General features: G+C 39.7%; 1 protein-coding gene across 7 annotated transcripts in view; it reads right to left on the reverse strand.

Moving 5' to 3' along the window:
- LOC136871946 (uncharacterized) overlaps positions 1-15,693 on the reverse strand; it is a 519,021-nt gene that overhangs the window by 122,589 nt on the left and 380,739 nt on the right. Inside the window, exon 1 of one of the 7 annotated variants that reach the window (XM_068227260.1) lies at positions 6,774-6,810. The exons of the other annotated variants lie outside the window; for them this stretch is intronic. Within the exon in view, the coding sequence (XP_068083361.1) occupies positions 6,774-6,795 (22 nt within the window). The 5' untranslated portion in view covers positions 6,796-6,810. Of the gene's footprint in view, positions 1-6,773; positions 6,811-15,693 lie in introns of those variants that run through there. 7 annotated transcript variants of the gene reach the window in all.

A 15,693-nucleotide genomic window follows, 5' to 3' on the forward strand; every position in this document is an offset into this window, starting at 1 on the left:
GTAGTAGTGGTAGAAGTTTTTACCACTGTACTCCTGAGATTAAGCTTACAAAACAATGCAACACCACCTCCACGCCTGCTCATCCTATCACAGGGATGGCGAACCTATGCCACGCGTGTCACTAGGTGACACGCGAACACGATTTCGGTGGCACGCCACATGAACATAATTGTTTTATATACGTCTTGTACTGCAGACAATACATATCTTACAGTACAGTGTTTCACGAGTAAAAAATATCGAAAATCTAAATACTAGTTCCATTTGGACGTGCAATATAGCAACACTGCTACACTGATAGGTCCGAAAGTCAAGTGAGGTAGTGTTTTCTGGTGGTTTTGTATACGGATATCACAAACATGTTTTCGGTGCCGAAAAGAACAGAAACTTAACAAAGGTGGTGACCGTACTTTTCAAGACCTCTGACAAGGGAATTTGGACAGATAGAAAGATGTGTTTCCTGTGTTTGAAAACAATTGTATCCCCCACATTTAATGTAAAGCTCAATTTCGAGACTAATCATTCAAATGTTTGTTCCATTTCAAATGAAGAAAGAAGCCAGTTCGTTTCACAAAATATCAGACATTACACAAAACTAACTAGTTCTTTTGTATCATCTTTCCGGCCAAGGAATAATATCAGTGCGGCTGTTTCCATCTGTCTCACTGCATAGTACAGCATGCATGGGAAACCGATTTCTCAAGGTGAGTTGTTGAGAGAAACTTTCTTATTGACGTCCGACACATTTGAAAACTTCCCTAACAACTAATAATTAACAGAATTACAGGAATGTCAGCCAGCTGAACTTTTGTCGAGGGTAGAATAATTTAAAAAAAATGAGTGTAGAAGTTTCCGAGCAATTGAAAGCTAATTTGGATAACTCCCACAAGTATGTTTTGATGAAAGCATGAATGTGACCTTACCAGCAAGGATAGCTGTGATGAAGAAGAAATTAGTTTAATTGTTGAGTATACAAACTACAACATGGAAAGATAATGCTAATGGAGGAAGAAGTGAAGTCCATTCGCAATATTACTATTTTTGATTTTTATACCTAATAATTTTTTTTTAACAATTTGCTTTACGTAGCACCGACACAGATAGGTCTTACGGCGATGATGGGACTGGAAGGGACTAGGAGTGGGAAGGAAGCGGCCGTGGCCTTAATTGAGGTACAGCCCCACAGAACATGCAATCAAATGTATTTACAAGATATATCTGTAATAAATAAATGAATCAGTAAATAAATAAATTAATTAATTAACATATGAAACATAATGGGTAATTTAGAAAGGAAGTCGCCGGGGGGGGGGGGGGCGGGGGGGATGTTGTAGGTTGTAGACTTTCCTTAATGGAAAACAAGTGGCACAGTAGACATTTGAGAATAATAAACCAGACTTAAAATGGCACACTAGTTGGAAAAGGTTCGCCATCCCTGTCCTATCAGATCGATGAATACGATACCCTTGTATTTCAACCATACTGGAAGGAATTGAACTACATAGCCAACTCTCACTTACAGCAATTATATGAAATAAACTGTTTTCAAATATAGCTTTCAGTTCATCATGGTGAGCTACAATAGACTGACTGTTAACATAAGCACACAACAAAGCGCGTGGAAATGCTTTCACTTCCGTTTCTAAAATACTACGAACAGATAGAACTGAAGAGAGAATCTGGGAAGAGAGAGAGGTAAGAGGAGTAAAACTAGAAATCGGTGCCAAAGAGAAAGGAGGGTTGGTGGCTGTGTCCAAGTCTATGCTCGCAATAGAAGTGAATGACATTGTTATACTTAAATCCTCAGGCAGAAGTTGAGAATAAACAGATAGCGGCTTACCTCGACATAGCATAAAATATAACTTCCAGCTGATTCACACAAACACACACGCTTACTAACCATAACTAACTTCAAACATGGAATTGGCCTAGTATACATTAGCAATAACAAGAACACAATCATAATTATTTCCTAGTGCTAATTTCGCCTAACCGTCTAATCAAAGAATTTAATTCTGCAGGAGTGTTTAAATGCATCTTCTTTCCATCGGCTGTGAGGACGATAATCGTGCCATTTTGCGTATAGGTGTTACAAATTCCAAATATATCACGTGCCTTGCGGAACATCTCCTTCCTTGTAGCTGTCAGAGATTCAGTAATAAGAACTTTAGTGCCTTTTAGCAGCCGCTTAGCGCGCCACAATCTATCTCGTTGCTGATATCTAAGAAATTTTATGATAATTTCCCTGTTTCCTGATGTCACCACATCAGCAGTCGATCTCTGTTGTCGCCCTAATCTGTGACATCGATCAATGCACTCAATATTCAGGTCAATCTGCAGTTTATCTCTGATGGTATCCAAGGCCTTGCTGTACACATCTTCATCAGCAGTCTCATTAACACCATGCAACAGGAGACAATTGCGTCTGCTGTATTGGGCCGCTTCATCTGACAATGCTTCTTGTACCTCAAGACGCTGTTCAATTTCACTTATACTTCTCTTCAAAACGGATATTTCCGCTGAAATAGATTCTCGAAAGTCACGGAAGTCACGTTCAAGCACACGTAACAACTCTTTGGGATTAGTGGCATTGTTAGTAGTAGCAGTTAGAGCTTCCTCCAGGCGCCCTTGGAATTGAGACATACGTCTTTCAAATTCACTAATCTTCTCATTCACAGCTTTGAGGGTCATGTTTGATGCACTAAAAATGAAATATATATTTATAAATCTAGTGGATCCCACTCACGGTAAATATGTATGATATATTTTGATATTCGGTAGGCGAATTACGGAGCACTTTCACACACGTTCAACTACAGGCGCCATATTGAACACTGTATTCGGGAGATAGTAGGTTCGAACCCCACTGTCGGCAGCCCTGAAGGTGGTTTTCCGTGGTTTCGCATTTTCACACTAGGCAAATGCTGGGGCTGTACCTTAATTAAGGCCACGGCCGCTTCCTTCCCACTCCTAGCCCTTTCCTGTCCCATCGTCGCCACAAGACCTATCTGTGTCGGTGCGACGTAAAGCGACTTGCCAAAAAAAAAAAAAAAAAAAAAAAAAAACTTACCAAGGGAAACGTTCAATAAATTTGAAATTTCTTTGAAATCATTTAAGAAAATGCTAGGATTTAAACAACAGATAGGGAATCTGCCACCTGGGCGACTACCCTAAATGCAGATCAAGATTGATTGATTGATTGATTGATTGGTTGATTGATTGATTGATTGATTGATTGATTGATTGATTGATTGATTGATTGATTGATTGATTGATTGATTGATTGATTGATTGATTGATTGATTGATTGATTGATTGATTGATTGATTGATTGATTGATTGATTGATTGATTGATTGAAACCACAAACGAGTGTTATATTTCCATTTTAATCACGTTTAGGAAACAGTGATAATAATGATGATGGTAATAATAATAATAATAATAATAATAATAATAATAATAATAATATCAAGAAAGATCTTAAAGAACTGGGCCTACAAGCAGAAGATGCACAAGACCGAAATCTTTTCAGAGCAGCCATCAATACTTTTGGGACTTTCCGGGACGAAAAACGGGCAGCTGGTGCTAAACGGACAGAAGAACGTCGTGTTAAACACAGTGAGCTAATGAAGACGATGTGGAACAAGCGAAAAATGAACAAATGCCAGATTGTAAAGTGATGCTTATCGTGGTCCCTAGTTGGCCGGTTTGCGAAGTTGAATGAAGGAATGAATGAATGAATGAATGAATGAATGAATAATAATATTGACTTTACGTCTCACTAATTACTTTTACCATTTTCGGACCAAGCTCGATAGCTGCAGTCGCTTAATTGCGGACATTGTCCACTAATCGGGAGATACTGGGTTCGAACCCCACTGTTGGCAGCCCTGAAGATGGTTTTCCGTGGTTTCCCATTTTCACACCAGGCAAATGCTAGGGCTGTACCTTAATTAAGGCCATGGCCACTTCCTTCCCACTCCTAGCTCCTTCCTGTCCTATCGTCGCCATAAGACCTATCTGTGTCGGTGCGACATAAAGCAACTAGCAAAAAACAATTATTGGTTTCACCTCAGACGAAAGTCAGTCTACTGAAAAGGTGTGGAAATCTTTAGGAATAAATGGAAGAGAGGGGTAGGCCTAGGTCGTGTGCTCTATTTCTAATCGGTTTGATTCTAGTAGGAGACTTTGTGCCTTTTCAGATACTGTACAGGTACATATAACTAAGTGCATCAGAAATAATGTTCACGACAAAAGACAAGTCTATTACAATAACGAAGCTGTGGACTTTAAATTCTATCGACAGGTTTTTGAAATGGATAACTGCCATAAATTTGCAGGTTTGAAAGTTTGCCACAAGCTAACGTCTGGGCATACCATTTCATCGCATGAACGTGAGACTTGCTTTTCAGTTATTTAGTAATTCTGCTGCAAATGGCATAAAGTCTTTTAGACAGGTAAACTCGGAAGGATATGAAAACAGCGAACTTACAGAAACGTTCACTAGGGAATTAAACATCTTAATAGATGTATTAAATACTTCTACAGAAGCAGGCGCCCTTTATAAAGATTCAATAGGTCACCAAACCTTAATAAAATGGAGAGGTAACCTGAGCGGGAAGAATAATACTTTTGCTTCAGAAAGAACTCTTGAATCCCTAAGAGTAGCAATTGAGAGCACCATATGGGTGACCGTGTATTTATGGAGCAATGGATTCCGATATGTGCTCACGGCCAAATTTAATCAAGATCCTCTAGATCGGCACTTTGATATTCTACGCTTATTAAGTTGTGACGACCACCTTTCAACAATAGATTTTCTGAATTTACACACGTTGCAGTCTATTTATATCCCAACCAAACTTGCCCTATCATCGGGTATAGCTGAGACGGGCAACACGTACCCAACGGCATTCAAACAGTTCGGAAAACGTTTGATCTCCCTGGCCACTCACTGGCCTAGCAAGGGTCGATTTAAGGCGGCAGTGGGCTTTAAACCGGAAGTTTCTCGTTCCCCTTCAGAAATCCTTACAGCTCTGTTGCCAATGCACCTCTTGTTAAATAGACGCCAGTCTCTTTTTTTCAGCTCAGACAATTCGCACTTGCTTTGTTCGCTGTTTAAAAGTTTTGGATTATTTCTTTGCTTCGTTAATTCATATTTGTGAAGTGTATTGCTTTTCACTGACCTTCATGCAGTAATGTGGAGGCCGTGGGAACCACGCCTGGAAATTATCACATCAGAAAATCCTGAATTAAATCTGCCAGTGCACGCAAACGATCCTCAACCGAGCACCAGTAGCATTGATATTCCACCGAGTAGTACTGGTTCCGTGCCCGCGAGTGACACTCAGCCGGTTAGCAGTGGTTCCGTGCCCGCGAGTGATATTCAACCGAGTAGCAGTGGTTCCGCGCCCGCGAGTGATACTCAGCCGGGTATAGTCCTGACGCTGAACGTATAACCATGCGGCATCTTCTGATAACAAAACTTGGCCCACACTGGTAATAATGAGGGTTGTCAGTCTGCCCGCCCTAGTGATAATGAGGGACTTGTCAGTCGGTTTCTTTCCTCTGGACACAAAGGGCGCGTGTCGTTTAAAAGGCAAGTGAGTGCTGTCAAGAGCAAGGTTGTCATATTTTGCGTCCATTATTTAAACATGTTAACATTTAATTTATCCTAAAGTCAAAATATAAATTTAAAAAGCTGATCATGTACCACAGCACAAACCAATATCGCAGAATAATTTGTTTCGTGCTTAACCCGTGCGGTGGTCGCAGATGTTAGAAGAAAGAAAGAAAGAAAGAAAGAAAAAGAGGAAGAAGGAATTGGCAAATAAACTCGACAAAGAACTCTCAAATAGCCGCAAATGATCATACAAATAGGTCTCTAAAAATACTGTCCGGCTCCATGGCTAAATGGTTAGCCTGCTGGCCTTTGGTCACAGGGGTCCCGGGTTCGATTCCCGGCAGGGTCGGGAATTTTAACCTTAATTGATTAATTTCACTGGCACGGGGGCTGGGTGTATGTGTCAACTTCATCCTCATCACGACGCGCAGGTCGCATACGGGAGTCAAATCAAAAGACCTGCATCTGGCGTGCCAAGCTTGTCCTCGGACACTCCCAGCACTAAAAGCCATACATACGCCTTTCATTTTTTTCATTTCCTAAAATACTAAACTTAAATTGTTACCAAAGTAGGCCGATTAAAATATTAATTTAATGCTGCTAATATCAGTGTCTCGCTTTCAGTAAAGAAAGGAAAAGTACAATACTTTTTTACAATTTGTTTTACGTCGCACCGACACAGATAGGTGTTATGGCGACGATGGGCTAGTAAAGGCCTACGAGTGGGAAGGAAGTGCCCGTGGCCTTAATTAAGGTACTTCCCCAACATGGGCATGGTGTGAAAATGGGAAACCACGGAAAACCATCTTCACAGCTGCCGATAGTGGAGCTTGAACCCACTATCTGCCGGCTGCAAGCTCACAGCTGCGCGCCCCTAACCGCACGGCCAACTAGCCCGGCGAAGGAAAAGTAAAATCACGAATTAGGGACTTGGATTATAATAATAATAATAATAATAATAATAATAATAATAATAATAATAATAATAATATAATTATAATAATAATAATAATAATAATAATAATAATAATAATAATAATAATAATAATAATAATAATAATAAATATCGGAGTATATAGTTCGGACATAAAATAGCCAAGCAAACTTAGCTATATTTAAAAATAAATTGCAGTATTTATTTACCTTACCTCTATTCGTCGTCCTCGTCATTGTCTGCTAGGTGTATTACAAATCTATCTTGGTTGCTATCCGTGTTGTGTACTTCCCTTCTGTCTTAATGGTGCTTCGAACACAAGCAGACCACCTCTCAGGACCGATCGTTCCAGCTCCTTCACGAAGAAGTTGACACACACTAGCACTCAAAGTTGACGTAACATTATTTTTCCTAACATACGCCTTCAGTTGAGACCAGATAATTTCTATGGGGTTTAAAATACAGTGATATGGAGGGAGTCGCATAACTTCGTGCCCATATGAGGCTGCGATCTCTTCTACAGCGTACCTTTTACTGGTATTGGCTGATTTGATTTCCTGCAATATAACTGCCTTGATGGGTATAGGTTTTGGCACGGAAGAGTTATTGTACTCCATAAACTTAATAATGTCCTTAATATTAGTGTTCATGGAAGGAAACCTAATCAGCTGCCGCGAATGACAGCTTGCGTTGTCCATCACGATTACACATTTTCGGTCACGTAGTAGGTTCTCTAGAAGATGAGACCTAAACCAGTTTTCGAAAATTTGAGCTGTCATTTCGTCATGGCTATCAGCTTTGCAGTCTCCAATGTTTATAGTCGACAAATAAAGGCAATTCTCAACCCAGTCCTCACTGCCTCCGGCATGCAGTACCATAATACGCTTGCCTCGCGATGTTGATGCTTTCAATGTGCAATTACAAGTTCCACCATCCCACCCTTTCTTCACATGTCATGAGTATCGTACCAAGTTTCATCTAGATAGACAACTCTGCACCCTCGGAATGCAACTTCCGGAGACGGTCTATGAATTTATATCGCCAAGCTACTATTCTAGCAGATTCCATTACAATCTGTTTCTTCCTCAGAATACGGAAACAAAACCCAAGTTTTATCAACAGTTGTCGTAGAGTAGTTTTTCATAAGGAAAGCCACACCCATTTTCAAATGTTTTAACAGTTCCTGTACGATTGGTGGCTTACGTTTAGTAAAGAATGTATATACCTCGCGTCTCACCAAGTCACAGCAAAAAATCATCAATTTTATCAAAGATAACCCTATTATTACCACACTTTTTCGGAGTTGTAGGCCCCCTTTTTACTATTTTGCTTAAAATTTTCCTGTTAAGTTTCTATATTTTAGCTGTCTCCGAAATATAACGCTTGCGTACGTTGTTCTTCATTTAGGAATTAATGTTAGTCTGTAAATGAAGGGTATCATTGGATAAAGCCGGCTATAATTGCGAATACTGCTCCTATGGATAGAACACAATGGAAGTGAGCAACAACGTAATATGTGTCATGTAAAATAATGTCAATTGAGGAATTAGCTAATACAACTCCTGTTAATCCGCCAATAGTAAAGTGGAATACAAAACCTAACACCCAAAGTAAGGCCGGGCTATAAGTTAATTGAGTTCCATGTAGGGTGGCAAGTCAGCTATAAATTTTTATTCCTGTAGGAACAGCAATAATCATAGTGGCAGAAGTAAAATAGGCCTGTGTGTCTACGTCTATTCCTACAGTAAATATGTGATGTGCTCATACTACAAAACCTAAAAGACCAATTGCTATTATAGCATAAATTATACCTAAAGTACCGAAGGCCTCCTTTTTTCCTCTTTCCTGACTAATAATATGAGAGACCATCCCAAACCCAGGAAGAATTAAAATATACACTTCAGGGTGTCCGAAGAATCAAAAAAAGGTGTTGATAAAGAATAGGATCCCCAGCACCAGCGGGATCAAAACATGAGGTATTTAAGTTTCGATCAGTAAGTAGTATGGTGATAGCTCCTGCTACAGGTAGAGAAAGGAGGAGAAGTAAACCGGTAATTGCTACGGCTCATAAAATAAGGGTTTTTGATCTAGTGATATCCCAGGAGCTCGTATATTGATAGTTGTGTTAATATATAAAATGTATAAAAGATAGGAGTAATCACTTTATAGGAATTATCTGAGGAATAAAGAAATATTAACGTTTTTAATTATTTTAGTTTGACATACTGATGTTTTAAATTAACGAATTTCTTCATCAAAATTAGGTGTTAATTACTATAAAATGATTTAAGAGACTAGTACTTACTTTCAGTCATCTGATTATGAGTTTATTATATTATTAATTCATTTAATAAATGAGTTAATACTAATTCTTTCAATTACAATAGGCATGAATCTATGGTTCGCCCCACAGATTTCTGAGCATGGACCTTAAAATAGGCCGGGTCGGTTTTTAAAAAACTTGTTTGGTTTAATCGACCTGGGCTTGGATCAACTTTTACCACTAAAGCTGGGACGGTTCAAGAGTGAAGAACATCAGCGGCAGTAACTAATATTCGGATAGGTGTATTTATAGGGAGGATAGTTCGCTTATCTACATCTAATAATCGAAAACCGTTTGCAGGTATTTCGTTATAAGGGAGTATATATGAGTTAAATTCATATGGAGTGGTAAAGATAAGTCAAACATTGCAGTTCTCAGGGGAAGCATTTTTTAATAATTCACTCGTCCCAGGGAATAACAAGATAAGTCAAGAATTAAAGTTATCAGGATAAGCATTCTTTAATAATTCACTCATCCCAGGGAATAACAAGATAAGTCAAAAATTAAAGTTCTCAGGGGAAGCAATTTTTGTTTGTTTTTAAACAATACGAAATCACCGATTCATCAAATGTTTAACAATCAAGGAAATATTTAGACACCTAATCGATACCTTTATTTGCCTCTGACAAGTTTATAAAATCATTAAGTTTTTTTTTTTTTGCTATGGGCTTTACGTCGCACCGACACAGATAGGTCTTATGGCGACGATGGGATAGGAAAGGCCTAGGAGTTGGAAGGAAGCGGCCGTGGCCTTAATTAAGGTACAGCCCCAGCATTTGCCTGGAAAATCATTAATAGTAGGCCTACATGTTTCGATTGCTTTGCAGTCATCATCAGCTATATTCACGTAAGCTTAGGTGTAAATAAGATAAAAGTATGCACAATATATGTTCTCGTATTAGCCTTGATAACTTCAATCAATCAATCAATCAATCAATCAATCAATCAATCAATCAATCAATCAATCAATCAATCAATCAATCAACCAATCAATCAATCAATCAATCACTTTTGATCTGCATTTAGGGTAGTCGCCCAGGTGGCAGATTCCCTATCCGTTGTTTAAATCCTAGCCTTTTCTTAAATGATCGCAAAGAAATTGGAAAATTATTGAACATCTCCCTTGGTAAGTTATTCTAATTCCTAACTCCCCTTCCTAAAAACGAATATTTGCCCCAATTTGTCCTCTCGAATTCCAACTTTATCTTCATATTGTGATCTTTCCTACTTTTATATACGCCACTCAAACTTATTCGTCTACTAATGTTATTTCACGCCATCTCTCCACTGACAGCTCGGAACATACCACTTAATCGAGCAGCTCGTCTCCTTTCTCCCAAGTCTTCCCAGCCCAAACTTTGGAACATTTTTGTAACGCTACTCTTTTGTCGGAATCACCCAGAACAAATCGAGCTGCTTTTCTTTGGATTTTTTCCAACTTTTCCTATTTGTGAAACTCACAACCTGACTTTTAACCCCGTTTTTCATCATACCATTGCCCACCGTCCATCTCACAACACTATCGAGGTCACCCTGCAGCCGCTCACAATCTTGTAACTTATTTATTACTCTGTACATAATAACACCATCTGCGAAAATCCTTATCTCTGATTCCACTTTTTGTACATATCTTAGATATATAAAAGAAAACAGAAAGGTCCAATAATACTACCTTAAGGAATTCCCCTCTTAATTATTACAGAGACAGATAAAGCTTCACCTACTCTAATTCTCTGAGTTCTATTTTCTAGAAATATAGCCACCCATTCAGTCACTCTTTTGTCTAATCCAATTGCACTCATTTTTGCCAGTAGTCTCCCATGATCTACTCTATCAAATGCCTTAGATAGGTCAATCGCTATACATTCCATTTGACCTCCTAAATTCAGGATATCTGCTATATATCTTGCTGGAATCCTACAAGTTGAGCTTCAGTGGAATAACCTTTCCTAAACCCAAACTGCCTTCTATCAAACCAAGGTACCCAATTCCCCAGGTATATAGAATCGACTCTTCGCGATTCCAGTCGCAACGCATCACTACTTCTTTACATTTGTCTGTATACATGTTTTCCTTTATTTATATGTACACAAGTAAACCTGTAACTACGGGATAAATGCTGTTTAGGCTGAATTCGATTTACTACCTTTCCTCATTTGTTCCATTTTTTATCGGTTGGCAATACTGGGGAAGCGAAAGCCGAAGCGACTCACTTCTCCTTCCCCTGTCCCTGCTCCCTCAAGTCAGCGAGCAATAAAACTTCCGTGTACATTAAAATGAGCAGTAATTTGCTAAACTATCATATTTGATCACGACTAGCTTTATCACACGCCTTGAACAATTGTCAACAATAGGATGAGCAGAAGTGGCCTGTTGGCCGTGATCGTGAAGACATCAAGCCTTTAATGGCCTGTAACCGTGGTTCACTGATTCGAGACTCATTGGCGGAAAAAGCTTCATCATCAGAATGTTGGCCGGCTGGGCAGGACCCCCTGCGGGTGGGGAACGCACATGTAGAATACAACCGCGGTAACCCCTGCCTGTCGTAAGAGGCGACAAAAGGGGCCCAAGGGGCTCTAAACTTGGGAGTGTGGATTGGCGACCACGAGGCCCTTAGCTGAGTCCTGGCATTGCTTCCACTTACTTGTGCCAGGCTCCTCACTTTCGTCTATCCTGTCCGACCTCCCTTGGTCAACTCTTGTTCTTTTCCGACCCCGACGGTATTAGAGCATTCGAGGCCATGGAAGTCTTTCATTTTCACGCCCTTCGCGGCCCTTGCCTTTCTTCGTCCGTCATTTCATTTTTCGAAGTGACGGATCACTTCGTTTTTCTTCTTTTCTCTCTCTCTCTCTCTCTCTCTCTCTCTACCCCTCTGTGGGTGGGGTGCGCAGACGAATAATACACCTGTGGTATCCCCTGCCTGTCGTGAGAGGCGATTATAAGGGGCGACCAAGGGATGATTGTATTAGAACCAAGAATCTACCTTTGATTAGTACCATCACACGGGGAACACCATGGGTCTCTTTTACTTGCGAGTAGTACCACTCTGTTAGGTACTCAATAGTTTTGTGATTACCGAGCTCGATAGCTGCAGTCGCTTAAGTGCGGCCAGTATCCAGTATTCGGGAGATAGTAGGTTCGAACCCCACTGTCGGCAGCCCTGAAAATGGTTTTCCGTCGTTTCCCATTTTCACACCAGGCAAATGCTGGGGCTGTACCTTAATTAAGGCCACGGCCGCTTCCTTCCCACTCCTAGCCCTTTCCTGTCCCAACGTCGCCGTAAGACCTATCTGTGTCGGTGCGACGTAAAACAACTAGCGAAACGATAGTTTTGTGATTCGTAGCAGTCAAGCGGGGTTCACTGTGGGTTTCCAATACCCGTGAGTCGTATCCATGTGAGCAACACCGCAGGTCTGGGTGTAGCCTGTGAGTTGTACCCGTGCGAGCGACACCGTGGGTCTGCGTTACCTGTGATTAGTACCCACTATGTGAGGAACACCACGGGAATCCGGCGCCCGTGATTAGTACACCTAGGTGAGGAACCTCATCGGTTTGCGTTGGCTGTGAGTGGTGCCATTGTGTGAGAAACACCATAGGTCTGCGTTACCTTTACGACGTACAATACTTGTGAGTAGTACTTTAATGATTGGAACACCGTGAGTTTACGCTACCTTTGATTAGTACCGCAGCTTCAGAAATATCATGGTTCTCCTTTACTAGCGATAAGTGCCATTATGCGCGATCGTTGACATAGATATTGACCCATTCACACAAGCATCATCGATTCAGGATTGGGCTTTCGAAGCAGTCCCTTGGTCAGTGATATTGTTTCTGGGAATGTGAGGCATTGCGCCTCTTATCCACTGATTGTTTCAAATTCATATTCATCAATTCATTCCTCATCATCACGTTTTGAATTCGGGTCAGTGGATGAATTTTGCACTTTTAAAATGTAATCCCATTTCGTCTCATTTCGTACCATAGGGGCCGATGACTTACATGTTAGGCCCCTCTAAACAACAATCATCATCATCATCGGCTGGGTAGGAGAGGTGATGATATAGAATTTACAATCATTAGATTGCGTGCCATAAAGTTTGGGTTAAATTCCAAACCTCTCCGCGGAGTTCATATGGACTGAATACTTATGACGCTGCTGATGATTCGTTCGTCCAATGGTGACCTTAGTATTTGAACAAACACCTTAGTGTTATTCGACAGAAGTATACTACGTGCTGACATCGGAATTCTTTCTCTCCCTACATCATCATCGTCATAATCTCAGATGCGCAGGTAACCCACAGACGACAGATAGAAAGACCTGCACCAGGCGAACCGAACATGTCCTAAGACACTCCCGGTGATGATTATTGTTTTAAGAGGAAGTACAACTAGGCAACCATCCTCTATTAACACTAATCAGAGAGAACAAGTGGAAGGGATCCGACATTTCGAAAAATGAAGGTATCGTCCAAAGGAAGACTAGGGACACGAAGGGCGTGAAAATGAAAGACTCCCTAGGCCTCGAGCGTTCTAATACAGTCGCGCTCGGAAAAGAACAAGAGTTGAACAATTCACCCGAACAACATTGTATCCAACAAAAACGTAAATTCTACAGGGGGACAAAAACAGTTTAATGCTTAACTACTATTATTTTTGAACATAAACTGTATACATAAGTTAACACATCATTGAACAATGCAATGTGAAGTTGTCAACACAGTATGGTAAATTTATAACATGATTATTGGCAACATTAAAATTTTCCAGCAGGAATAACGTTGTATATGGCTAGTTACAACATTGTTATTCTGAAGTACACTCACAACATTATCTGAAATCCCCTCAACAAAACAGAACATAGCAGTTAAAATAAACAGAATATCTAGATACAGTAATATCAAATTTTCACAGAAATCTTGTGTATCATTATCATTGAAAAATTTGTTGCAATGCGCTATAACCTGTAAAGTCAGATAGTTATGATTAAATACCACCAAAAAAACTCTTACACACCGGGGTCTAAAACATTATTCATTTAGAAAGTTTTGGTAGTAACCTATCTTTTTAGCAGGAATATACTGACACATGTCCAACAGATTCTGGGGTTTTTTTTTTTTTTTGTTTTTTTTTTTTTTTTGTTTTTTTTTTTCCACTCTTGCTTGGTAAAGGTGTTCTGTATCAAACCAGAAAAGCTGAAATGTTCATTGGTGGCAAATGTACTTTTCTAATTCCTCTTGTCTTCTTTGCCAAGCATTGTTATACCCAAGGTTGTAAAATATTACCTTTTCTTCCTCTAAGTGTAGTGGGATCATCGGACGATATTTGAAGTCATGCATATTCTGTTATTTTGAATGACCCCTTGCTTAAGCTGGTATCCAGTATGGTAAGATCACTGAAATCTCCACTTTCTATCATGCAAACTAGAAAACCATATTTTTTGACATTTGCAATGACAGGTACCCAGTTGAATGGCTCAGACACAGGGAAGGAACTTTTGTTCCTCTCTATCATGGCAAGAAACTGTGCCCTGTGACAAGGAAATTTTGATCCACTGCAGTAAATTATTTGCAGACGATCAGATTCTGGTACAGAGCAATCATTCGCCTGTTATTATTCTGACCAATGCAACGATCAGATCAGACTATGAAATTACGAATTTCACCAGCTTTAAGTGGCTTGAAGTGTGTAGTAACATATTTCAGTATGCAAGAAGATATTTCTGCTGATCCCCTTCTGGCAATACTTTCATGCCAGAAATATTATGGATTGCTAAGTTGTAGCACGAGTACTGACGTTGATAGAACACAGAAGAATGGTGTAATTGTGGACAGAATAGCACTTGCTGAAGATCCACACACAAGGCCACAACATTTTTCTTGGTTTTTCTATTATCAGATCAGCTGCAAGTGTTTTGTATGCTACTTTAGTCCTAGTGTGGTGAATTGTAATTTCAGTTTCAGTTTGTTTACATTCTTCTTCAGATGAGGCTGCAGTCATCTCAACGAACAATCTGTCACAGTATGAACAGGAATTGGCCCTAGGAATTACAAATTTCAATTGAAATCACTTTTAAATGTGTCTCTATAAGTGCTTTCAGTGACATTAACATTAGGATATTCCTCCCGGAAAAGCTCGTACATTTTCCGCACATTCAGTTGTGGACCTAGGAAACAATTTAAACTCTTATGCCTGAAGCAGTGACTTTCCTATTTTGGAAATGATGCAATATGTCTTTTTTTAAGTTTTTGTCACAATCAGGCATTCTGTTTGGCCTGATGGAATGCTTTCCTCTTTTGTCCTGTAAAGCCAAGTTGGCTTTCACTTTTTCAATCAAGATTTGCACTCTACGAGGTGTAATACTATATAAATTGCACAAAGTCTTCTGACAAACCTGTACCCTACCATTTTTCAGAGGTAAGTAGGAAGTGGCAACGAGATACTTCTTCTGGTGTAGTCCGTATCTTTACTTCCCCTACTTCAATGCACTGGTGAGCCAAAAATGTCGTTTGGTTATCATAATCAAGCCCGTAGAACGTCTGGAACAACTTAATTTTACTATTCGTATGTACATTTCCGCACGAAAACTTACAGTGGCCAACTTTTTCCTGAAAATAAAAAACAAACTCCATTAAATCAGAATAAATTAGGCCTACATTTAGCATATTAAAACTCATTTGTTGTTTGTGTACTTGGGGCCAATTGTTTGGATCATGAATATGAAATCATACAATCCGTACTTTTTCAACAACAGCTACATAACCTAAACATGTTAATGTGCCTATATTTCAAAATAGAATTGCTCTATAGT

Source organism: Anabrus simplex, chromosome 4, assembly GCF_040414725.1.
Source record: "Anabrus simplex isolate iqAnaSimp1 chromosome 4, ASM4041472v1, whole genome shotgun sequence".
NCBI classification, from domain to species: Eukaryota; Metazoa; Arthropoda; class Insecta; order Orthoptera; family Tettigoniidae; genus Anabrus; species Anabrus simplex.